This window comes from Natator depressus, chromosome 25 (assembly GCF_965152275.1).
Source record: "Natator depressus isolate rNatDep1 chromosome 25, rNatDep2.hap1, whole genome shotgun sequence".
NCBI classification, from domain to species: domain Eukaryota; kingdom Metazoa; phylum Chordata; order Testudines; family Cheloniidae; genus Natator; species Natator depressus.
In genome coordinates this window covers 9142640-9169601 of record NC_134258.1, presented here as the reverse complement: position 1 = coordinate 9169601, position 26962 = coordinate 9142640, and the positions used below count along the sequence as shown (strand labels likewise).

General features: G+C 44.3%; 1 protein-coding gene and 1 pseudogene across 1 annotated transcript in view; one reads left to right on the top strand and one right to left on the bottom strand.

Moving 5' to 3' along the window:
* KDM4B (lysine demethylase 4B) overlaps window positions 1-26962 on the bottom strand; it is a 210431-nt gene that overhangs the window by 36445 nt on the left and 147024 nt on the right. The window contains exons 18-26 of the mRNA XM_074939369.1: window positions 23629-23705; window positions 23372-23427; window positions 22563-22671; window positions 15215-15400; window positions 14960-15124; window positions 13744-13863; window positions 10677-10769; window positions 4822-6231; window positions 2952-3115 (exon numbers count right to left, since the gene is read on the bottom strand). Of these exons, the coding sequence (XP_074795470.1) occupies window positions 6046-6231; window positions 10677-10769; window positions 13744-13863; window positions 14960-15124; window positions 15215-15400; window positions 22563-22671; window positions 23372-23427; window positions 23629-23705 (992 nt within the window). The 3' untranslated portion in view covers window positions 2952-3115; window positions 4822-6045. The remainder of the gene's footprint in view (window positions 1-2951; window positions 3116-4821; window positions 6232-10676; window positions 10770-13743; window positions 13864-14959; window positions 15125-15214; window positions 15401-22562; window positions 22672-23371; window positions 23428-23628; window positions 23706-26962) is intronic.
* Window positions 17569-17820, top strand: LOC141977745 (small nuclear ribonucleoprotein F pseudogene; annotated as a pseudogene).

The window sequence follows — 26962 nt, the reverse complement described above, 5'->3', positions numbered from 1 at the left end:
CTGAATTTGTCTAGCTTCCAACTTTCAGCCATTGGACCATGCTGTACTTTTCTCTGCTAGATTGAAGAGCCCATTATTAAATATTTGTTCCCCATGTAATCAAGTCACCTCTCACCCTTCTCTTTGTTTTCATCTACTCATCTCTTAAAAGGAGTGTGATCATGGAACTACAGCCAAGTGAAAAGGAAAGTACAAAGGGCACTGGAGAGAGAGCATGGAAGCTGCATTGAAAACTCCTGGCCCTCTGTGTTCAAAGATCCCAGTGCTGGGAGGCCGCAGGATGATGGGAGAAATGGTGGGCAAGCTTCAAAAAGGTGCGGATAAGCACCCAGACTGCTATGCTGGAGACCTGCGAGAACACACCCGTAAGAGTCACTGGTTCAACTGGATCCGAAATACGATGAGATCACTCGTCCCATGGCACTTCCACATCTAGATCAGGTGAAACAAAAAGGTGAAGAGCTGACGAACGTGGTTAGAAGTTGGGGCCATTTATCATCTTGATCGGAGAACTAGTCCATATGTTCCTAGTAAAGGCCATAACATTTTGATCTTGAGCATCAAGAGGCAATGCATGTAAAGTATGTAGCAACGCATAGCCCCAACAGCACTGCTATTTTAACATGATGTTCCAAATTACTCCTCACCTGCAAGAAAAGAATCCTCCTCTCATCCCTTACTGAGCTGCTGTGTCTTCCGTCAGACAGAAAAACTGAGGAGTTAAACATCTCTCTTCCTCCACTATTCCACCCTCCGGGCTTAGGGCTAAATTCCGTCTGGCAGCGTTGCAGCAAAAATAAGCAGCCTGTTCATTCCTGTCTTTTCAATGCTGCCAGCAACGATCACAGAACAGGTTTATTGTGTGTATGACGATTTGTGACACGGACTCACAAAAGGGAACTCTACCAGCTTTTACACTACAGGATTTAAGATGTTTGCTCATGAATACATCCCGCTAATCACAAGCCCCAAAACAGGAACTGTACTTCTCTGAAACTACAATAGCAAAAGTGATGTTCTTTAGGGCTTCAGAGCTGGGAGGGAGCATAACAGATGGTTATCTGGCCAAAGACCCATGTGATCTGGGCCCATCACTGACTGCAGCTATATGGGCTTGTCTACACTACCTGCTGGATTGGCGGGCAGCGATCGATCCAGCGGGGGGTGTGTGTGTGTGTGTGTGTGTGTGTGTGTCGATTTATCGCGTCTAGTATAGACGCGATAAATCAACGGCTGAGTGCTCTCCCGTCGACTCCGGTACTCCACCAGAACGAGGAGCACAAGCGGAGTCAATGGGAGAGCGTCAGCTGTCGACTTACCGTAGCGAAGACACCACGGTAAGTAGATCTAAGTACATTAACTTCAGCTACGCTATTCAAGGAGCTGAAGTTGTGTATGTTAGATCAACACTATGCGGTAGTGTAGACACGCCCTATGACAAGAACTCCACAGGGCAGGCCAGTGAAGGGCTTTGCAGTCTGTTCAACACACTGGTCCAGGCTACCAGGCAACAGAAACCTGCAGAATACATAGTAACTCCTGCAAACAGATTATACCTGACTCAAGATGAGAGGGGAAGGAGTGGGAATTCCAGAGATCAGAGGAAATAGGATTGAGGCAAATCGAGGAGAAGGAAAGGTGTGAGCGCGGGGGGGGGCGGGGCGTGGGGGGGACAAAAAAGGACAGAGGAACATTCTCCAGCTACCACTGCAATTCAGGTGCATGGGTCAGAAACATCTCAAATCACCAGGGATATGACAGAGATTTGAAGAGGAGACTAATGAAGGGCATTCAACAGAAGACTCTCCACCCCACCCCATATGGTGCTCAGAGCATGGGGACGAAGGAATAGTGAATGAGGCTAAGCTAGCTAAGCAGTATTCACACCTGATCCTCATGGTGCTCACATTGTGAGATGACATGGGATAGCAATTTGCTATTCAGCCCTGCAGAATCTACCTCAGTGGTAGATTGAATAGAGAAAGGGCCTAGACAAATTTCTAGACCCACAGAGTTTCAAGACTTGGGAAGGCTAGTCTGAAAATATCTACTCCATCCCAGCTCTATGATGCTCTGATAGGACATGTTGATCTTTGTCTTTCTGATATTGGTCCAAGGCTGCTGCTTGGAAACATTTTATTGGTCCTTAATGTGGCTTTATTGGCCCTTCACAAAGGGTTATTGGTTATGGCAGGTCACAAGATAGCGGACCTTAAAATCACAGCACAAATTCTCTCCTAGTGACTGCAATGGAATTACACCAGCGGAGACTTTGGCTCTCACATCCTTCTCATGCATCTGGATCAAATAATATGGTTTTATCAGACTACCTTGAGTAAAGCTAGGAGGCAGGTATTGGTGAGCTGAAATCTAAGGGATATTGCTTTCAAGTGATCCAAAGCATTAGTCACTAACTGTAGCAGTTTGTGAGATGTCTCTATAAAACAATGTCAGAACTCAAGTGACGGAAAAAAAGGTGGTGACAATCAGAAGGATGATTTTAAAAGGTTCATTATCTGTGTGACCTGCAAGGGCTAGACAGGCATGCTGAACCACTAGTGGGATGGTTAAAAGACAGATTTCCAGTAATACATAGCCACTGGTGGTTTACAGAATCACAGAAATGTAGGCTTGGAAGGGACCTCGATAGGTCAACTTGTCCAGTCCCCTGCTTGAAAGCAGGACTAAATATTACCTAGACCATCCCTGTCAGGTGTTTGTCTAACCTCGTCTTAAAAACCTCTGACAAATTCCACAACTTCCCTATTTTGGGCCTTAAAAACTCTCACTGGTCAGTAACTAACCAGTGCTTCTATGGCACTGATCCAGCTATACCAAGTCCTGGACCTTGGATCATTGCAATTTCAATTCTGAACTGTTGGGGGTGCAAGGACAGAGCTCTTGTCCTGCTCTTAGGAGAGAAGGGGCAGACCACATTCCAATTCACCAACCTCAGCTTCTCATGACCGAGTTACTGGTCAGCTTTCACCAACCACTCTGACTTGGGAGATTTCTTCCCCTTCAGCACAGTAGCTTTTATATAGAAATGAAGAGACTTCAACCTCCTAAAAACTGTAATTCTGAAGTGCTCAACAGCCTTTAATTCATTATGAACCTAGAGGCAGAGAAAAAAAATGCAAAAAAAACACATCACATTCTTAATCTAAGAGGAAAAAAATCAATAATTTTATAGCACATAATCAGACACTTACAAATATATTTCACTGGGGGGTGGGGAAGAAGTGTGCATTTCCTATTTCCTTTTCCATAGTCTGATGCACAGAAACCTTCAACATGGTCATTATAGATAAACTGCACAAGTCATTCCTGAACCAAAAGAGGGCTTTAAGAACAAACAAAACAGGAAAAACCCAGCAACAAAGAAGGGCATTCTACAGTTCTAGATTCACGTTTAAACATAACTCACCATCTGAATATGGGGTCAGGGAAACACACTTTTTTTGTTTTTTGTTTTTACAATATAAATAGTATTTAAAAAAGGTACTACATATGAATACAGTAATGATGCTACTTCAGTCAGGACTTTTTTTTTTTTTTTATTAACATGCAGAGGAAATCCGCCCACTGCTCCCAACCCATCCCGCCCTACCTCCCTTCCCCCTCCCCACTTCCAAAACAAACAAAAAAAATCCTCTGCTGTTTAAATTCTCTTTCAATTGTTTTAAATATTTCTCTGTGGCCTGGCAACCATTAAAACATCCATTTTTTCTTTTATACAAGCAAATTATCTTTTAAATCTTGTTCTAGCCAACAGGAGACAGCTACGCAGGAGTAATCGCTATACAGGTGCTGCACAAAATAAAGGAGAGAGACTTCAGCTAGGTTCTAATTTGTCTTCTATCCAAAATGACACAGAACGAGGCTTTTAAGAACAGTCCTTTTTTCCTTTAAAAAAAAAAAACAAAAAAAAGTACATTCTTCTTTGATAAATTCAGTCTAATGCTTTTTTGGAGACAGATTCGTTTGGAGAAATTGAAAACTTAAAATAAAGAAAAAAAAAAAACAAGAACAAAACTACCTAAAAGGATTTCACCCTGTGTTATAACACACACTTAAAAAAAAAAAAATGCAAAAAAACACCTCTCAGCAGAGGCAGCAAGAAATGAAGGGAATTCTAATTCCCCCAAGAAAGAACACTTCACTCCATTTCCATTCTCTGACTGGGACAGCTGAATATCCGTCCAATCTCTTAAGATGCTAATAATTACCGTGTTATCCCGCAAATGCTTCCCACGTTCCCATGAAGATATCTAAACACAGTCACTTAAAAAAAATATATATTGACTGTATTACAAGGGGGCTTAAAAAAAGAGAGTATTGTTCCTCCCTGCTCAGAAATTTCTGGGACTCAAGTGAAAAAGATTGCTGAGGACGCGTTTCCTGGATAGCTTTGTCAACTCACAGGCAAAGACACAAAGGTGGGACTGAATATGTGCTGTATAAGTACCATGTCCCCATCCCCATGCACACACGCTGCAGCAGCCTCATCTCCCTGCAGTTCTCCTCGAAGTCTACTTATTTCTCTTCACTTCAAACCTGATTCAAAGCCCTCTGAAGTCAGTGGGAGTCTCTTTCCACCAACTTTGATGGGCTTTGGATAAGGCCTTTTATGCAACACTGTTCCATAACAGTTCTACAGGAGGAGGTGCTTACACAGAGTTCAGGTGGGAGCTGCCTACTCAGTATTTCAAGATTTGTTTCTGATTTTAACACTCATTTTAATACTCAATGAACTGAGCCCAAACAAATGCAGGCTTTCATCCCGCTTCACCAGGAGCATCTCAAAGGCTCACTCCTTACCTAAGTAAAGGATGTCACAGCAACTGAAGGCGTTTGGGGAATTTCTTCTTTAATGGGGGGAGGGGGAAGAAGAGAATATACACACACCTCCAAGGCTTCTGTCATGGAATGATTCACGCAACTGTAAGCTGCACAGCTCAAAACCAAAGAAAAAGAAAAGGAAAAAGTTCCTCTGGGAGCCATGCCTAATAGAGAGCCAGAACAATCCCCTTGCACGCCTCTCTCGATAGAAAGGTGGGGGTGGCAGCTCTTAAAGGGGATGGCAGCAACAGAACAATGCCTGCCAGATCGGTGAGGGGAAGAATCAAGTGGCATATCTGAATCGAACGGCATGCACGCTTGAGGCCGCAGAGTCTAAGCGATTGCAAAGATGGGGAAGGAAAAGGCAAGGAAGAGGAGTAGAAGGAGCAAACACTAATGTCCAGCCATTTCCCCACTGGTTGCCCTTTGCTGACGACAGGGCAGAAATGCACACACCCACGGTCTAATTCATCGACTGCAACAACATTCAGGTTATGAGACATTTCTTTCCCCGCTTCCCCAGGTTACAAAGAAAACATTGCTTTAAAAAACAACCCACGATGTCTGCTCTTGTTCTCTCTCTCCACTGCAGTGTTAAATTACATTTCAGTGGTGGGGAGGAGGGAGAAATGATTTTATTTCTTTCTGTTTTAAAGCCACGATCTAGAAAAAATTATTTGTGGAAATTGTTGCTTTCCTATTTGTGTTTGTGTTTTTTTTTTCTTAATAATGCTCATTTATAGAAAACGTCACAAAGGTGATTTATATGTACAGAAATCAGGGTTCAAAGGCTGCTTCAGTAGTCAGGGAAATAGCACCTTTTAAAGACAAAAGAGTTTGATGTGGTTTAAAAATCTGAGTCATTTCATTTTTCATTAATTTTAACCCTTTCCAAACCTTAAAAAAAAAAAAGAAAAAGGAGCCAGTCGCAAAGCTCCACTAGTACAAACTCTTCCGAAGTCTTCATGTGAAATGCTGTCTGAGGGGGTTTTGAGCTCCCTATTCTATTGGTCAGCAATGCAGCTGACAGAGTAGAGGTAGCCTGTAGCCAGACAGGATTTTCTTGCAGTCCAAACCGAGAGCCGAAGAAAGGAATTCACAGCAGGCTATTGCACGGGGCTGGCCTTTTGTTCCACAGTTTCCTGGTTATTTTTCCTCAGGGTTGAAAAGGGTTAATTTTTTAATTATTATTATTAATCCTGGTTAAAACATGTTGCTCTGTGGTCCTGGCTGGTACTGCGTCTGCAGCAGGGTCTCCATGAAGGCCAAGTAATCTGGGTTCTGTCCATAGTCCTCGGGATTCCTGGAATTCCCCACTCGGGGGCGCTTGGCGGCTTTCACTTCGTCTCCGGAAAACACTCCTTCCTGAGGGGCCCCAGTGCTGAGGGACTACAGGAGACAGGAAAGTACAATCATTAAAGGGGGAAGATGCACGAGAGAGAAGCACACCTATTTAACAAAACTGCTTGGACAGGAGAAAGTGAACATTGTGTTACATACATGCTAGAGAAACACTGAAGGCTGGAGAGTGCAGGGACTGGCTCTGAAGAACACACTTGACTTGTAGGACCATACTCAAAAACAACTTCAAGTCTGCTTCATTTCTGTAGCAGGTTCTCTTCCACTCTCTAACTCCAACCCACAAATCCTCTGCCACTGCAACCCTTCTCTGTCTGCTCAGGTTATTCATTCATCATAAAAAGCAACCTGGTAACGGAAGCTTCTCTCACTTCCTTAGGCATGGGGGGTGGAGTCTGTTTGGGGAAGGGATTGTTGTAAGACAACATGACATAGCTTATACACTGCTTCTCACTCTCAAAGCAGAGAGAAGGTTCTTGGTAAGCGTGGTTACTTCCTGTTGCTTCCTTCCTTTATCCAGCTGCTCTTTATTAGAGTATCTTGTATGTCACTCACACAGAACTCTTCCTAAAAATCTCTGGGAACAGGAGGTATGCAGAAATAATTAAGCGTTTCAGGTCAGATGTGAGTTATTCACCTTTCATCAGAGTGTGCACGAAGGGGAGTGGATGTGTGTGTCAGTCACTCTGGAAATGTTACAACGCCTGAAGGTCAGGATCCATCAGAAGTGACATACCCACCCACCCTACCTCACCACTCAAATTCATCAGCTTTGCTGAAAGGCAGAACTGCAGTCAGATACTAACAAAAATATTGTCTAAAGAAAGACTGACGATCTCTGTTCACCTGATAAAAACGAACACAAACAGCTCCTCTGCCCCCAGAATCCACTTGAAAAAAGGACAAAAGTAAATTACACACAGCATAGTTAATCTGTGGAATTCATTGCCACAAGATGTCTGAGACCAGAGGATTCAAAAAAGGATGAGATATCTATATGGATAATGACAAATCTAGGAGTTACATTAGAGATGATCAAAGCATTTTATAAGGGACTAAAAAACCCTTCCATATTTCATGGCATAAACTAACGTATAACCAATTGGAGAAGTTTCTTCATAATCCCACAGGTAGTTTATTCCACGTAAATGTCCATTACAGGAGTTTTTTATTTTTTTATTTTATGTGCAACTTCAAGCCTCTGTTAGTGGCCACAGAGGGTGTTAGTGGTCAGACAGACCATGGACTCTGGTGATCACCAGTGGAACTTGGTATGGCAGTTCCTATAATCCTTTTGTCTTTATCATGCAACAGTTGACATCACAGGCATCTAGAACAAAGCAAGAAGCTGTACGTGCTTCATTGCTCTGGGCATCTGATCTCATCCTCTTGCGGAGGGGATGGCTTCAAAAGTCAAAGCAGCATCAGGTTTTGGGGAAAAAATTCTTGAGCCACAAATTCCAATCTTAGTAATATCAACTCAGTCCCTCCTATTTTCTAGGCCAACTAAATTCAGCCACAGTTAACTGCATGGAACTATGCCAACACTATGCGGTGCGATTCCCCCACTTGTGTACGCACACCCACACTAGCTCTCATCCAGATAGCACGAGTGTATCCTTGCTTAAAGTTGCCCTGGTTAATGTTGTTTCGTTGCTGATCAATTAGGGAACATGCTCGTTTAAAGCTGAGCAATGCTCGACTTCTACGTTGTTTGGCTACGGGCTTTCTCCACAGCAGGCAGCCTCCCTACTCTCCACCCCTCCCCACAGCGTCCCCACGCAGCAGACACTGCAGATCAGCGCCTTTCCCCTCCTCCCCCCCCGCAGCAATCAGCTGGCTTGCCACGTTTAGGAGGGAAGGGGTAGGAGTGAGGACTCGGCGCGCAGGCTCCCCCTCCCTCCTAGGAGGCAGGGGGTATGATCGAGGAAGCAGCCTGCAAAGTAAAGGGGGATGAGGTGGGGGGGGGTGGGGGGAGGAAGAAGAAGTGGGTCAAGGGTGGAGGCTTGGGGGAAGGGATGGAGTGGGTGGGCTGAGGGTTGAGCCCCCTGCCCCGGTGCTTGCAGAGCAGGGGAAGCTGCCGCCACTACTGTGCAACGGGTGCTTCTCCTAGCCTACAGCACCTTCAGCCTCCTTGCCTGCCTCATTGTCTCCAGTGACTTAATAGGATTTAAAGATGTTGTCCCCGATACGAAGACTTGGCCAAGAAAGTAGGTTTTGATGAGGTGGAAGAAGCTGACGTTACACAACTTCTGCAATCACACGGAGAAGAGCTAACCAATGAAGATCTGATGCAACTAGAGGTGTCGAGAGCAATGGAAGAAGAGGGCCAAGAAGTAGAAGAACCACCAGCCCATCGAATTTTGACTGCCAAACATCTTTCTGAAGCTTTCCAAATGATTGAAGCTGGCTTGCAAATCCTGAGTGATGTGATTAGGGAACTTGGTCATCTAATGACTTGCTATAAAGAAATTTACTAAGAAAAAAAGGGAAAGCAAAACGACAATCTCTTGGTGTGTTTTTTGAGTTCAGAAAGTTCAGCAAGAGGAGCAGCCGGACAATCCACCCTCTTCCACTCTCTGACTCCACCACCTCAACCAAGCTTCCTACTCAGGAACGATTGTAGTATTAAACTTCTCGTTTAAAACTGTTTAAAACTTATACCTGTATTAAATTGTTTGTTTAAAATGTGTATAATGCCTTTTGTCTGGCAAAAAAAAAATTTTCCCTGGAACCTACCCCCCCATTTACATTAATACTTATGGGGAAACTGGATTCGCTTAACATTGTTTCACTTAAAGTCGCATTTTTCAGGAACAGAACTACCATGTGAGTGAGGAGTTCCTGTAGTTGTGTAGCTGGTAGTGCAAGTATCTACACATGAGCAGGGCGCATCACACCACTAGCTCATAGTGTAGACACAGACGATATGTTGGTCTTTAAGAGGAAGCTTAAAGAAGTAGGGGCCTTTGTGTTCCATGGGATTTTTAATGTCTGTTTGGAAGTTTCTTATTCCAGTATCGTTGGCCAACATTTCCAAAACACCACTGGGCTGCAGGTCAGTTCACCTGACCATTATCTTCTCACCCTGCAGGTGGCAACATTTCAGTGGTGGAGTTTGTAACTGGTATCCTCCAGGCAGTGGTGAGCTGGAGCCGGTTAACAACCGGTTCTAGCGAACCGGTGTGAAATTTAGAAGCCTTTTTAGAACTGGTTGTTCCGCGAGGGACAACCGGTTCTAAAAGGGCTTCTAAATTTAACCGGCCAAAAGTGGCGCCTTTAGCGCCGACTCCATGGGTGCTCCAGGGCTGGAGCACCCACCAGCAGCTCCCTGCCCCACCCCAGGCCCCAGCTCACCTCCACTCCGCTTCCTCCCCTGAACGCGCTGCCCCGCTCTGCTTCTCTGCCCCCCAGCTTCCCATGAATCAGCTGTTTGCACAGGAAGCCAGGGCGGGCTGAGAAGCAGGCCGCGGCTTCCCGCTCAGGCCCAGGGAGGCAGAGGTGAGCTGGGGCTGGGGCGGGGGAGGGGAGTGAGTGAGGAGGGCTGCCCATGCCGCAGCAGGTAACCTGGGGGGGGGCGCGCGCAGACGAACCTCTCCCCGCCCCAGCTCACCTCCGCCTCCCTGGGCCTGAGCAGGAAGCCGCCGCCTGCTTCTCAGTCCTCCCAGGCTTCCCGCCGAACAGCTGATTCGCAGGAAGCCGGGGGGGGGGGCATAGAAGCAGAGCGGAGCGGAGGTGAGGTGAGCAGGGGCCAGGCATGGGGCGGGGAGCTGCTGGTGGGAGCTCTGCGCCTAAGGTGCCACTTTTAATGTGATCAGTGGGGGAGCGTACACCCCCCCTGCTGCCCCCCTAGCTACGCTCCCTTGCCCCTAGGAGCCAGAGGGACCTGCCAGATGCTTCCTGGGAGCTGACCCAGGTAAGCACCTCTGGGACTCCCCACCTTGCCCCCCGGCAGATGCCTCTGGCTCTTAGGGGTGGGGTGGGCACCCACTACGGGTGGCCCATGAGACCCTCCTGCCCAGTTCTGGGGGCAGTCAGGGCACAGGGGTGGATGGGGCGGGGGGGGGCGGGGCGGGAGAGCGTCAAGGAACATGGGGGGGTTGGATGGGGCAGGAGTCCCGGGGGGCAGGGGTGAGCAACGACCCCCTCGTGGGGTGATGAGGGAACCCGTTGTTAAGATTTTGGCAGCTCATCACTGCCTCTAGGATGAAAGGCACTTTACTGAATACAAGCTCTCTTAACTAGGGAACATAGAAATCAGGTCTTGACAAGCCGGAATTGTTTAAAACCTTTTCAAATGTCTTCATTAGTCTTTTTATAATCTTCCACATATTCTGTGAGTGAATTAGGGTCTTATAGTTCTAGAAGGCAGAGGGAGCTTTTTAGGTCACTTTCAAACAGCCTTTAAAAGAAAATCTAATGAGCACATGTGAGAAGCTGCTCCCCATGTTTTCTCCTGCGGATTTGATACCCACCAGGCGAGATTTCACTCTCTTAGGAAGCTCCTCCTCCAACGTGTAAATATCACCACGTTTTACCATCAGCTGGGAGCCATCTTCAAACTCCACCTGCAGAGAGCATAGTAGTAATCAGGTGACTGGCTTCTCCATTTACACCTAACAAGTCTCTCCTCACCTCCTTTTATCAGCCTAAAAAGTCCCCCGGATTCTCTGATGGACACAGAAAAAACAGTGGGAACCACGAAGAAAACACCCACCCCCTGTTGTAACGTTGGTATTACACTCTCATTAATAAGCCCTTCTTCCTTCTTAAATTAAGATTTTCTTCGAACAAGTCAAAATACATTTGTGTTTTAACAAGGAACAATAATCAGTCAGGTGTGAAAAATCGTGGTGGTAACTCCTCATTCCAAACCTCTCTGAGCACTGATTACTTCCGATGAAGTGAGCCGTAGCTCACGAAAGCTTATGCTCAAATAAATGTGTTAGTCTCTAAGGTGCCACAAGTCCTCCTTTTCTTTTTGTGGATACAGACTAACACGGCTGCTACTCTGAAACCTATCATGAATTATGTAACAGGAGATGTTACAGGGATGTTTATTCATGAATATGAGCATATGAAATTTTAAACCATAAAATAAATATTCTCAGAGCCTCTTGCTTGCTTTGCTGAAGACTTACAGTAGCATCCTGGATAATGCAGAAGAAAAACACAATATGGTTTAAGAGAAAGGTAGGGTCTGATTTAAATTGCGGAAATTCAGAGGGACAAAAAAAAAAATCTATGGGCAGGTCTACATTACTGCTTATATTGATATAACTTATGTTGCTCAGGGGTGTGAAAAAGCCTTCCCCCTGCCCACCCCGAGTGATGCAAGTTACACCGACCTAAGCGCCGGTGTGGACAGTGCTATGTTGGCAGGAGACGCTCTCCCGCAGGCATAGGTACTGTCTCTCACCAAGATAGAGCAATTATGCCGAGAGGAGAGCTCTCTCCTGTCGGCATAGAGCGTCTTCACCAGACACACTACATCAGCACAACTGCACTGGTGCAGCTGGACCGACATAGCACTTCTAGTGTAGACCAGCCCTATGTTTGAACTTGCCCCTCCTGTTGCACCCAGGTATTGTGGTTCATCAGCTATGCAAGGTCAACACCACTTACTGTAGTCTCTTAACTAAGAGCTATACATCAGCTGTAACAACTAGGCACAAGGGAATAAGTTATGGGTAGTTTAAGTCTCCATTCTGAATACACACACGAATGAGGTTTAAAGACAAACCACTGGAGTTAAATTTTCAAAAGATATGCACCTAACCTGAATGTGCAAAACATGGAACAAGTAACTTCATGAGCTGCAAAATGTACAAATGCCCATGTGCCTGCATATTTTGTTCTCATTTAGTGCTGGTAACATAGATGCTTCTTTACATATTAGCTTTTAATGCTATTTTAAATCAATATGTGAATTTCCTATATTGTAACTAAATCAGAAAGAAAACAGAACAGATTTTCAATGGAACCGTACAAAAGTTAAAATTTAGGTTAAAAATCAGACTGTCTTTTCTTTGGAGCATCATGCCAAAGAGATCTTTAGGATACAAGTCTGTGGATTATGATGCTCTTCTGTTTGCATGTCAAGACCTTAGGCTATTTTTGTGAAAAAAAGACTAAATGGTATAATAAGTGCCTCTTAGACAAGTGTCCTGGGAAATTTCTCCCACCACACTTTTCAAGATTACTTAGGAATGCGAATCTACATGGCACAAAATAGTTTGTAAGTTTCATTGTGTGTGTTTGGTTAAACTGAGGTGCACAGGGTGCACTTGAAACCTCCCAGAATCCTGGTAATTTTGAAACTTCTTGTGGCCCATTTAACCTAGATGTAGTCAAATGACAGTGTTGAATTTTGTGGAACTTCATGTTGAAATGCTGACTCTTCTTCAGATTTCTGACTGCTGGCCTCCTGCAAACAGAAATCCCACATGTGGTACAAAACACACGAAAACACTGCTTCAGCACTCAGACTTGTGGGCTACAAAATTGGCTGCTTCTGTTCTCTGCTAGAAAAGGTAGTTGGTGACATGAATGACAGGACTGGAGACTTCTAATTATTCACAGAATAGGTAAAGGAGATATAGCAGCAGGACATTGTTCCCACATACTGCTCTGCCATGTACCTTCCCATGACTCTCCAGGGCAGCGAGTGTCAAGTCTCCAAGCCCATTCTATTCCTGATCTCCACTTTTATTGCCAAGAGGGTTTTAATGACCTAAATACCTGTTTGTTAGGAAGCGGAGGTCATAAAGCTCATTTCACACAGGCCACTGAACAGCCAACAGACAGTGGCGATATCAAGTCACTTTTGACCTGGGTCACATGATGTCCCAGTAACCCATTAACAATCCCAAATCATCCAGTCCCCAACAGGTATCCCCCCAATGGATCTGAAAGGTCCCCTCTTCAGCAAGTTCTCTGTGTTTAGGTAACTCGTCTCTCTCAAACGCCTCATCATAAGCAAAAGCTCTGCCAGAAACACTTGTAAAAGGGGCAAGGGAAGATTTAGATTTCCAATCAAAGCATCTTCCAGAGATCAGGTCCTCTTTAGATCAATGATTTTTCTTTTTTATCATAAACTATTTATCTTTGAGAGAGAAAATTTACTCTGCGCCAGAAATTCTATATTACATTTAACAAATCCTTTAAGCATTCACTAATCACTCCCGCTTTTCTCTACAGTTGCTTATCCACTGCACAGCTACATATACCAACTCAAGCATCCTTTTTCATCACAGAGAAAGGGTGTAAATGAAAAGAACCCATTGTGAATTTCTAAGAGCAGGACTGCGTAGATAGAGAGGCATACGTGTGTGTACATGCATCCAAAATCTGCCACTGAAGACACTTTTCCTGACTCTCTTCATTAGGAGCATTACAGTTCCTATAAGAATACAGGAAATATTAACTCTGGAGGTCACATTACGTCTTCATAAATACAACAAGCCTTCTGTACCTGTGAGGAATAAAGCTTGTGTAACACACAGGTGCTGTGGTGGAATTTTTAGACCGCTCCCTATTTACCTGATAAATCTGACTGATTTGGGCTGCAATGAACTTGGCCTTATAGATGATTCCATCAGTCCACTGCAGCTGAACCAACTCGCCTTCTGGAGGGGGTCCCATCTGAATGCAGTCTCTGCTCTAAAGACAGAAGAAAGTCAGGAAAAAAAACAGACAAATAAAATTTGGGAACAAGTTGACCATCTTTGTCATAGTGACCACCCATGGAAGATACCACAATTACATGATGCTTTAACATAAGAACCCAGGAGGCTACCACACCATAAGCAAATTTGCATCTGTTCAAAAACTCACTAAGCATAGGCAGGTTACAACCCATTGCTCAAGTACTGAACCAATTGTCTGCACCAGCTGCCGGTGATAATATTTTGCAATTCTGTGGAACTCATCCAAGGTGCTCAAAGCAGCTCAGACCATCCTGTGATGTATTACCCTCATCTTACAAGCACAGGGGAAGAGGTGTTAATTGACTTGCCCACAGTATTACATGGGAGGTCAGTGGCAAAACTGGGAATAGAACCCAAGAATCTTGACTCTTAGTACCCTGCTCCAGTTCTTCAATACACTCCCCACCCACTCTAATCTATTTACAATATTAAAACAAACTTACACATTGTCCTGTATTTACCCAAAACAGGACTTGGGAGGGAAAAAATGAGATACTAAAAATGTAATTAGTGTGCAAGACAGAACAAACTATGTTCTCTTACGTCAGCGACCAACACTGGCAGCAGCTGTTGGTCAAGGAACAAGAGATTGGAAACCAGGTAATAATCAGAAAAGCCATATACAAGGAGATGCATGAAGATCACTTTATCCATCAGCTATGCAGCTAGCAATTTTTTAACCTATTGTAAAAAGATTTCTCAGGGTATGCTTTGTTGTTCCTTCCCACAAAGTTGGCAAGGATTCAGCATTGCATCATATAGATCAGGGGTGGCCAAACTGCAGCTCGCGAGCTGCATGCGGCTCTTTTACACTTAAAGTGTGGCTCGTAGAGCTCATCACCCTTTCCCCTCATTCTCTGACCACCAGACTCAGGGAGAGGGGAGCTCGGGGCTTCAGCCCTGTGAGGCATGCCTGCAGGGGCTCGGGCCTTCAGCCCCAGCAGGCGTCTCCTGAAGATTATTGTACGTGGCTCGGAGGGTCAGTAAGTTTGTCCACTCCTGCTATAGATTCTACCTGCAGTTACAGAGGAATCTAAAGAGCTTCTTACAGTAATGCTTTCCGGGTAAACGTTGTCGCTGTAAGAGCCATCGTCAAAGTTCACTTCATAGAAGGTCTGCGTTGTCATGCCAATTACTTTACACCTGTAGTAGAGTCCATTGCGGTTCTTCGTAATCACAGTCTGCCCCAGCGATACCTCCCTCCGAAACTGGATCTATGGAACAGAGGAAAGGGACCAATCAGGGATCAAGAGAGACATGAGAGAAACAGTATATAGGAGGGATTTTAAATAGAAGACACTTACATTGTGGTTGGCTGCTTTATGTTTGAAGCAAGTGATGGACACAACATATGGCCAATCATCCGGCTCCATGGGTACCCCAGCGGCATGTGCACAGGTCACATGGAAGGAAGTGGAGCAGTGCTCGTAGGAGCATTGAATGCAGGCACCAGACACCTTCTTCATCCGCTTCCGGCAGTACACACATTTCTGAAGTGAAACACAGGTTCACGTTATGCAATGGAGACAAAGTCAGCAGCAGCTTTTAATCAACATATTTGAGGCTGGAGGCCAGAGTCAGACATCCAGTTACCAGACATGGTACAAAACTCCTTGTTATCAACAGTTACGCTGAAGTAGAGCTCAGAGGTCCCAACCAGGATCGAGGATGTCTCATGCAGTGCACAATAGAGACAGGGGTAGTCAAATTCCTTTCGATCTGCCTGCTCAACCATATGCACTCATCTAGAACCCATCCTGAGCCAAAACACACACATCCTAAATATAGCAGACACACAGAACTATTGTTCCCCTGAACAGCAACAAGGTGACATCATTTTAATCTTTCAAACAGCTATCAATGACACCATTGACTAATATGTGTCTGATGGATTAAGTCCTCACAAAAACAATTTGGGACAATGTTCTCTGGAGTGTAATGTATCAGCATTACCTACAAGCATTATTATACACCCCGTTCTCCAGAGATTTTTAAATGTACCCATTTTAATTCACATTGTAGCTGAAACTTGGGAAACAAGTTGCTAGAATAGATAATTTTCCATCTCTGGACAAAACAACACAACACAACAACAGTTTAACATCTTATTTTTAAGTAGGCCCTTTTTATTATTACACGTATACACACGGAATACATGATGACATGGTATAATGGTTTGACTGGCATCTATGTGGGATTATCTGAAGTTGTAACTCACTCACTGCTTTGCCACTCTTGGGTAAATAAAACATTCACAGTACACCATGTATTTTGAATACGCCACAGATGTTACAAAAAAGGTTTTAAAATGCTTTAAAGTCCCACCCGCCTCCCCCCATTTGGACAGTTTCTTGGATTCCTCTGTGTAAAGCTAGCTGCCTTGGTTACTAGGAGTCCAACTATGCAGGGATTAGAGAGAAAGGAAAGCAAATAATAAATGTCAAGTCTTGTCTACATATGGAGTTACTCCAAAAGAGATATTCAGGAATAACTCTTGTGTATGGACACTCTTATTCTAGAATCAATGTGTCATGTTCGCTTAATCCTCTTTGAAAGAAGATTAAACTAAACTGGAACAAGGCATTCCAATTCTGGAATGAGAATATTATGCATTGGCTATGCAGCCAGCAAGACTTTAACCTACTATTCATTATTCTTACCATGCCAGAATAAGGGCGTCCACAGATGAAATTACTCTAGAATAGCTACTGCATTTTGAATTCACACCTTACCTTAATCTAAACTAACTTTCAAGTGTAGACAAGCTTTAAGACACCTTTGAAATGAATCTGAAATAGCCTTTCTAAACAAACATGTCCTTGTTTTAAAAGTCCAGTATCTCATGGTACTGCAGAATTGGCATTGAGCACTGGGCACCACTGGGAAGCTGGGAATCGCCCCTCACTCCAATGGTATCAAACTCCCATTTCCAGCCCTGCAGGAATGTGGAATATTAAGCTTTTAGACTGGGATTTCCAACAGAGCCTCAGGGAGTTCAGAATTCACTGACTTTCATGGGGAATTGAGCTCCTAACTCCTATATGCTCATTTGGAAATCCCAGCCTTAGTTCATAAAACATTTATGTCTAGAAAAGCTGTCACTGATGATTGGGATAACTTGAGAAAGAGGAAATTCCACATTTTGTGGAGGGAGGGAGGGAGGTTGCCCTTTAAAATGAATGCAACGGTTTCAAACTACTCATATGAATAGAATCCTGGGGAGATGGATTCATGGACAAGTGATCAGGACACAGGTATGGGATAAATATTTATCACATGGAAATCATCTCCTCATATATTGTGGGTGGGAATAGGGATAGGAGGTAATTTTTTAGTCACCTGAAAATTGGTACTATGCTCCCGAAGAAAACACTGTATTGGGCCTCCCCCTCTCCTCATCTAAACATCAGTAACCCGCCTCTCCACTGGGAGTGAGACCCTTCCTCCCTCTGCAGCTCCTGCCATCAGGCATAGCCTTCCTTCCCCACTCCCTTCCTTGCATCAACTGTACTAGGTGCTGTAACAAAGACTGTCCCTGCCCCAAAGAGGGACAGATATTTCCCTCTCCCCACCCTTTCTTTTAGACTCCATCGGGCACACATGCGGCCTTGCGGGTAATTTTTGTTTTTACCGCTGCCTTGTGCCAGGCTGTGTTACCATGAGCTTGCCCCTGAACCCGAAGCCCTTCCTGAACGGGTTGACGGGGAAGCTGTTGATGGTGAAGCTGAAGTTGGGAATGGAGTACAAGGGCTACCTGGTGTCTGTCGACAGCTACATGAACATGCAGCTTGCAAACACAGAAGAATTCATAAACGGTATATTGTCAGAACACCTTTGTGAAGTTTTGATAAGATGTAACACTGTCCTGTACATCAGAGAAGAAGAAGAAGATGGAGAAATGAGAGAATAAGTTTGTATATTTCTGGAAAATAAAGATCAGTTTTTCACAAAACAAACAAGCAAGCAAAGAGAGGAAATCACTCTGCCTCATACGTTCCCGCCACTCCCAATCATGCCCAGATACACCAGTAACACTCCTGTATGTGGATGCAATAAGTCAAGTTCATTTCTCTTGTAAGTATCAAAATCACTGGAGAGAGATGAATTTGGTCCTGTGCTTTCACTCTGAATTCCTAGCGTTTGTTACTCAAAGTCAAGCCCTTCGCATTGCCTGAATGTAGTTTTTAGTATTTAATAAGCTATGCCCTTATCGCGCCGTAAGCCATGTTCAAAAGGTAGATAAGCACCACAGCAAAGTGCACAGCAGGAATACAGCACTGAGAGCAAGTCAATAGCAATGAGATCTCATTATTAAACTGTCAATACCTAATTCTCTCTCTAGCAGGGACAAGCGCTGATATACGAAGTGCTCAATACAGCCTCTCAAGGGAGTATTAACCCTTGAGTACAGAGAGTCTGATTTTATTGCTGTAAAGCCTGCTTCCAAGCCTGAGGGATTAACATGAATCTAATGGCATCCCAGTGGCAGAGACACTCTGTTGTGCAGAAGAGCCAGACCAAAAGGAATGATTAGACAGATCAAATATGATCGGAGGAGAAAGGAAAATTTAAGTTACAGGGACCTTGAGGTGTGGAGTATGGTGAAAGCAGAGCACGAATGGAAGACCTAGAGGTGTGGGACATGTGACTAATGGTTCCTGTAAGTCCTGAGTATTGTGGGGAAGATGCTCCGACAGATATGAATTAATGAGCAAGGGGAGGTGGGAAGAGAAAGAATGTCTAAGGTACGGGAGAAAAATACTCTGAATAAATGCACACAGAAAAAAATCAGATCATAGCTAAGAGTAAGGAATGGGCTGTCTACAGCATGATGAACATTACAATTCATTTACTCCAGTGAGGGATGACAGCTAATTATTCTGAATTTCCACGTCATACATAATTTACACATACAGGCCTGTAATACACTATTAATCAGAAGCCATGCAAACTGCGTTCTTTAGAACGCTGCAGCATGCCCAAATGAACTGAGAGGTCTGTGCTTTCAAGGGGGGCCCTGGCCTCAGCACCTATGCACATACTCAGGTCAGCTGGAAACTGTTTTCAAACAAGTCACCCCAAGTCCTCATCCTGCACCTGCATCAGAGTGTGCTGCCCCACCACCCCCACATTGCTAAGGAAAAGCGATGTGAACAGTAACAAAATGCACTTGAATCCACTGGAGAGGTATCTCCCGCCACCTCCCTTCTTTACTCTAGTTCATTTACTTCAGCTACCTACGGCCTTCCTGTCATTCTTCACCCTCCTTTCCCAGGTCCTGTTCATGGGTCTGTTCATCCCAGCTCCACGCTCTCACCAACATCTGCCTCAACTCAAACACTACTGAAATCTCCAGCCTTACCTCCTCTTCTGCTCACCTTGATTTCAACTCCCTTCTCCACGTTCACCACAAGCCTCACCACATACAGGATACCTCTACCCACCTCTAACACACAAAAGAAAGGTGACCACAATCCTCCTGTCCTCCTCTTCAAACAACTCCACTGGTTCCCCCATTTGTATCAGGATGCACTTGCCAAAAGCGTCATGGACTTGCTCCATGGTATCTCACAATCCATGTTTCTCTGTACTCCCCCATGCTCATCTAGCTCAAAATTCCTCTGCACCGCTTCATACAATTTTACCAGGGCTGCTAGTTCAAGAACTTTCTCCTTTACATCCTACCGTCCAGAACAAAGCCTCCTTGTATCTCTGACTCATTGACTTTACATCTCATCTCAAATTTCAGATCAAAATGTAATTTATCTTCCCTTAGTTATGACACCTATAAAAGTAACGCAGCATTATATATGGTAACGCTGCAACACATTGTTGTTTCCAGCACTGGTATGTGCATATATATTATAATGGCACCCACAAGTAAAAAGCCAAAAAGGGATCTTAGCAAGCAGACAGTAAACAAACACAACAGACATTCTGGTGGTGTGGGATAAAGGTGCTGAGAGTCAGTCTACTTCCTACATCCTAAAACTAGTCCTTACTGCAGGGGTAGCAGAAACTTTCTACAAGGGTCACAGTGGCATCTTGCCAGAAGCTTCAGAGCTGAATGTGTGTCCAAGCAGATATCTGAGCTCCTCCATGTTGCCTGCTAGCAGAGTAATGTGTGATCGTGGCATAAACTGCACACAATTTAAAATATTTAAGACTCCAGCAGACAATGGGAAAGGCTGCTCTGATTAAGATGGAGTAGTGCATAGTGGGTCATACAGACTAACATTTTCAAAATCAGGTGCCTAATGCTAGGCTTTTCAGGGGGTGCTTAGCACGTGCAGCTCTTACTGACTTCCAATGGGAGCTATGGGTGCTTAGAACAATAGACGGCTAACTAAGTGTCCTGATTTCCAACCTGAGGCATCAAATGGGAAAATTCTATACCTCCCATGAAATAGGAAGGAAACCATAAGGGACAATTTTGGCCCCATGCCCTAGCGGATGTTCATTCATGGAAGAAAAGCCACTATACAATTCAGCAAGACTGTCCATCTATTCAGGACTGAAACAGCGGAGGCTGTGTTAACAGATCTGAGCGGGGTCCCTGGCTGAGAAGAGTAGGGACTGCTTCAGGCTGGGTATGACTAGTCTGAGGTATACCGGTAGAGCTGTATAGGAGAAGCTCACAGCTGCTGCCCATACTCTACTTAGCTTTAGACCACGCTATCAGTCAGTCACTCTTACTCCCACACTGTCCTTCACTCACCCTGCCGTGCCCAAGCAATTTAGCAAATCTGGCAAGCCTTAGCACTCTCAAACCCTGTAATGCCTTAGGCATGAAACTCAACCCACCTACTTCTTGCGCATACATGTCAAGCGTGTGCATGAACCTCTCTATAGGCACTTATGAAAATCTGGTTCTTTTCATTTCTTAACTTTGCAGGGTGTGAGAAAAAGACACTGTTGATGTGGGGATGCGTACAAGGGTATGTTTGGGCTGACCTGTGTATAAAGCAGAGCTGACTGGGATGCCATATGAAGGAAGGATACTATTTTAGTATTCTGTCATCTCCAATATTACTTCCCTTGCCCTACACAACAAAACCCACCAGCTTATCCAACAAATCCCCACACGCTCTGCCTGGTAAGAGTCAAGCTCATTTCACCCCTAGAAAAGTAGTGTTTCTCTTCCTCCCAAAAACTGCGGCAGCTGAGTCCAGCTGTTCTCAGTGAGACCCGCAACACAAGTAAGCTACTACAAAGAATGGTTTTCTTAAAATGTCTACTGCAGCTAAAGGAGGAACATGGAATTTACCACGATACTGGATTGGACTGTTGGTCCATGCAGGGTACCATGTAAGATGAGGTACAGCTCAAAGGCCCTAATCAGGATCATGGGCCAATTGAGTCAGGTGTTGTACAAATAAATGCTTCAGATGAAGGCCTATTAAATCCATGATGCCTTGGACACCTGCAAAATGCTGCACAGTGGACAGAAATCCATGGAAACTTGTTACTGAATCCAGTAGCATCACACCAAAGGCTTCCCAATGCTCACCTTCACTTTCCTGCCCCCACAATTTGTGGTTCTCTCTCCCACACCCCCAATACACACGCCATACCCCTCTAATTATCTTCTGCCTGTAAAGTCTTCCCCTTTAATCACAGAGTCCTCCCACACAGACCCATGCCAAGCAGTCTGGAGTTCACTATGACAAAGTGATGCTGCATAGACTCAGTGACGGATGCTGCACAGTTGCAGGGCAGTCATGCAGGAGTTAACAGGTTTTTTTGTGAGGCCCCATTAAGCAATACAAGCGACTTCTGTGTAAAAGGATTTTTAATTCATCGTTACAAGTGGTGGTAATGAAGAGGATGCATGCTGGAAATGTCAGACGATCCATAAAGAGCTGGTGCTTCAAGATTTATCACTCTCGCATCACATTGTTCCATCATGCAACCTGAATAATGAATGCTTTTTACATTCACATTTGTGTACAAAACCCATTTGCACAACAGAAGAATAACTCTAGAAGCATACACAGATTCTTCTTAACCTCTCATCCAGGAAGGGCTGGGCTGCCTACACTGAATAGCTGCACAGTTAACAAATACATCAGCACTAACTACCGAATACATCAGTACTAATGACATCTTCCCCCACCATATCCCACTCTTGCTGTCCAAAACTGACTCCCACACAAAAGAAAAGCAAAAAGCACAATTTATCTTACCAAATGCACCCATAGCAGAGGGGTATTCAGAACCAACTGGGAGAACATAGCACCCTAGGCCAAGCCAAGACTCATTGATTCTATATAATCATTAATCCCCTGGGATGAAGCTATTGCAACCACCACAGAAAGAAATTAGGTTACATGCCAGGAGCTGAATTTCTATTGATCTATCTTCTCCCGATTCCCTCCTTATCGAGATGACCACAAGGGGGCATGTGTTAATTTCTGCACAGACAATGGAGATGGGAAAGATTTCCTGATAGAGAAAGTGAAACATTTTAAGGGAAAGCAGACCCTCTCAGACATATCCAAAGGGTACTGCTTCCTGAAGCATTTCTGGTGATAAATAGGAGAACATCCTCCAGCCCTTGCAGCCTGAGGCTCCTACACAACATTTAATGTTTTTCCTCACTAGCTAAGCCAAGCCCTGCTATTACTCAAACAATCCCCAGGAAGCACCTACCAGTTTCCACCGCTGCTCTGGAATAGCACTGATGTCCACAGGATGGCGCTCTATTACGTTGAGGAAACGGGCCTCTGGGACAGCAATAGCACAGATTATATGGATCCACCTGGAAATCAGAGAAATTAGAAGCTGCCATATTTTTTAATTTTTTTTGGCACATTTATGGGATGAACAAACTCTAGAGGGCTGTTAACATTTCTCCCGGTTTCCCTTCTATAGTATCTGGACACATTTATGAGAGTTGGCAGCACTGGTAATATTAGCATCTGGTTATTAATCATGCACTGCACTAGATAAAGGTCTCTGGAACAACTGGGATCAACTTTCTTCAATAGGGAACTGTGCCTGCATGGTGCTGAGCACTGTCTGAAAGGTGCTGCCTTTGAAGTCAATGACATTAAAGGTGTTCAGTGCCACACAGAATCAGACCCTTAAGAGCAGAGAAAGAGTAGGACAGCACAGCCATCTCAGTTCACCCATCCACTCTAGAGAGCAGCAATTATGCATGTGAGGCAAAATTTCGCTCCCACATTGGAGCACCATGACCAGTGTTTACAACAAACAAAATTACTTGCACTAGTGCTTGGATGAGACTGCTGGTATACGTGCAATGCAGCGTAGTGGTAGCTGTGCTGGTCCAGGATATTAGAGACACAAGGTGGGCGAGGTGATATATTTTAGTGGACCAATAAATCTTACTTATTCTGTTGGTGAGAGCTTTCCAAAGAAGCTGGTCCAATAAAAGATATTATCTCACTCACCTTGTCTCTCTAGTATACATGCAAGACATTTGAAATGCTACCTACCTTCCATCAGTGGTCATTTGAAGAGCTCCTCCCCTGAGATTACACAGGCAGCAGTCCTACAGTAAAAAACCATCGAAAAGACTAATTGGAAAGGCAACCAAGGCAATCCCAAACAAAACCTCCACAGAGATTTATTAAGATGGGGCAACAGCAGGCAGGGAAATACTTTGTCTCCCCACCTTCCCTCGGTGTTGAAGCATCCAGTTAATTCTCCCCAAAACCTTTCCTTTCCAGTCTCCACTACAGTAGATGCTTACCACTGCCCATGCATTGGCTGAGCACCGTGAACAAGACCAGCCTTCATTCACCAGATCAGGACGTATTCCATAGCAACCTGAAAGAAACCAAAGTATTCTTCTCACTCTTGGCAACACATACGTGAAGCCCACTGCTGATCGTTCAGGTTAGATGCACCTTGGAAATTAGACACAGCATTTGGAATAACCAGATTCAAAACCCAAGAGACCACAATACATACATGACAAGGAAGAGGAGTCACCTAGGGGTAGGGCAGCTAGGATTGATGTCACACACTAATGAAGTAGAATGTGAAACCCCAACGCCTTCCTAGGGCCAGAGGTCAGGAGGAGATGTCTGGCACTACATTCAAGAGATTGGTCTCAGAAGATATGCCCCTACTGCTACACTAAATGGACACATCAAAAGGGGTAAGAATGATGAGCTGATTTAAACCCAGCTGGTGCAGCCATCTTTGCAGAAAGATTGAGTAGGACTATACTTTATTCTACCCCTTTTCCCTTCAAATAATCTAGCAGTGGGGAATTAAACACTCTATATGCTTACTGTTGCACATCACACAGGAAGTCAGTGGTGAAGCAGGGAACTGAACCTGGGGGAATCCCAGGCTAACCATGGGCCATCCTTCCTCCCAAGCACCTCATGAGAAATTTTCAGCTTAACACACTAAAAGCTGGAAATCAAGGTGCTACCATCTCAGCTGAACAGGCCAAAAGGGTCTCTAGTACACAAAGCTCTGCAATACTTAGTGTTAATAACTTGGGTAAACTGAAGGTAAATATTCAGCTATCAGTGAGGGCGACACAGGACCCAGCTCCGTAACAAGCAGCTACCTAAACCAGGCAGACAACCTCAGAAAACAATCAATAATATACACCTATGGTTGCCTCCTGCATATGAAGTTCCTTTCCATCACGCGACAGGTCATGAAAGCAGATCCAATCCAGACCTGGCAAAAGAGGCGGGGTGACAGAGTTTGGAAAACTGATTAGGAAGCTGACATGAGTTTCTATTTTAAGCCCTTAAGTGAAATATCTGTGGAGCCCAAACCTGTGTGGAACAGACTGTGAAATTTCAGCACTGATTTCTTGTTTCAAGACCACAGGTCGGGGGACCTCTGGACTTGAGGGGGGAATCTTCTGAAGTAACACAGCTCTCAGATGAGAGAAGGAGAGAGACAAACTAAAGAATGAAAGAAAAAAGGAGCCTAAAGGAGAAACTACGATGAGAAACATATTTGATATTCATGTTTGTTTTCAGAAAATAAATTAAATCTTGCTTATTAAGAGCAAACCAGCCAGACTAGAACTGCTCAGACTAAATTTTAACCTTTGAGTGCTGCTGTCTGTTTCCTCAGGAGCCACGGTGCTTCTGAATGTAGCTAAGATGCAAAATCTCATTCTTTTAAATAAATAGGAGCCTTTCAGCTCCCAGAAATAGCTATGCAAGAGAGAGGGGAAGAGGTGTGCGTGGAGGGGAATGAGAGTGATTGAAGCCCAGAATCAATAGTTAATGCAACGAGGCTAGAAAACAAGCCAAGTAACTACTCTCTCCCCTCAATAGGGTGTGTCAGCGCCTCAAGGGCCTAGAAACCTTGGCCAAGGTTTCCTGGCATCCCTCCCATTGTCACAGCCTAACACAGCTGGGTGAGACTCCTCCAAATCGGACTGCAATAAGTGGCCTGCTCAGCAGTTTTACAGCACTCAGCCAGCCCAGCTTCAATAAGCCCCGATGCTGTAGTGCCATTCTACAGAGTGAGAAAACTGGTCTCACCACACCAAAGTCAAACGGATACTGCAATCTACTCGTGTAAACAGACAGTGACAAGGAGACAGGGAGGCACCTGCAACATTAGACTAGAGTGAAGCAGCTAAACCCAAGCCTCATGGGTCGAGCATAGTTAAACCCGATTAGCAGAATGCACCAGGCTCAGTCTATGACCGCAGATTAACTTTGCTTTATTCATATACACAACACTCTCTCCAAATCAGAATTTGGCTTGCTAACTTTGTTCCTGCATGCCTTTCTACTGGAGATGTATGCACGTCCTGGATAAAGAGACTCAACTCTCCAGTGACGACTATCTCCAAGATGAGAAAGCCATCTCTATCATGGGTGCACTCACCCTATGTCAACATACTACACATCATGTGCCGGCAGCGACCATCTTGTGGATGCAAGAGAAGTTCATCCTTTATTCTAATTCTCCACAACAGACATTTGTGCTCAACTGCTCTTGTCTATAAAGCTGAGACCATAAAAGCAAATTTTGTGGCTACAAGTCAAATAATTCTTTCCATCTGCCAAGGTCAAAGAGCAGAATAGTAATCTACCACACCTCCTAATACTAGTGCAAATCTTAACTGGATGCTGTGGAATCTACAATACTCCTGACGAAGACCAGCACCTTCAACCAGCTGCCATCGGAAGTCCTCTCTTGGGCATAATAATCAAAAACAGAGTGGTTTGTAGTGTTGTTGCAGCTGTGTTGGTCCCAGGATATTAGAGAACATGGGTGAGGTAATATTTTTTAATGAACCAACTTCTGTTGGTGAAAGAGACAAGCTTTCAAGCTACCCTGAGCTCTTCTTCAGGTCTGGGACCTTTCCGGTAGAAGATATTACCTCACCCATCTTGCCTCTCTAAAGAAACAGACATATATGTCTTCTGTGATAAACTAACATGGTCACAAACAGCAACACAGACACTATGAAAATGCATCTCAGAAACTATTCCATAACCCCAGGTGCTCCCAAGAACAACAGAGGTTCACAGAAACCATGGTATTAACTACCCTCTCTCATAAAGCCTCGATAACTGGTTCGCCTAGTAGGTCAACATTTGAACAAGTGAGAAGATTGAGAAGGTTAAACAGAAATTAAAAGGTACAGTGACTAGACTGAAATCCTTGCAAGCTGCATGGACACTTTTCAAAGACACCATAATAGAGGCTCAACTTAAATGTATACCCCAAATTAAAAAACACAGTAAAAACTAAAAACGAGCCACCTTGGCTTAACAACCGTGTAAAAGAAGCAGTGCGAGATAAAAAGGCATCTTTTAAAAAGTGGAAGTCAAATCCTAGTGAGATAAATAGAAAGGAGCATAAACACTGCCAAAGTAAATGCAAAAATGTAGTAAGAAAAGCCAAAAAGGAGTTTGAAGAACAGCTAGCCAAAAACTCAAAAGGTAATAACAAAATTTTTTTTTTAAATACATCAGAAGCAGGAAGCCTGCTAAACAACCAATGGGGCCCCTGGACGATTGAGATACAAAAAGAGCACTTCAAGACAATAAACTCATTGTGGAGAAACTAAATGAATTCTTTGCTTC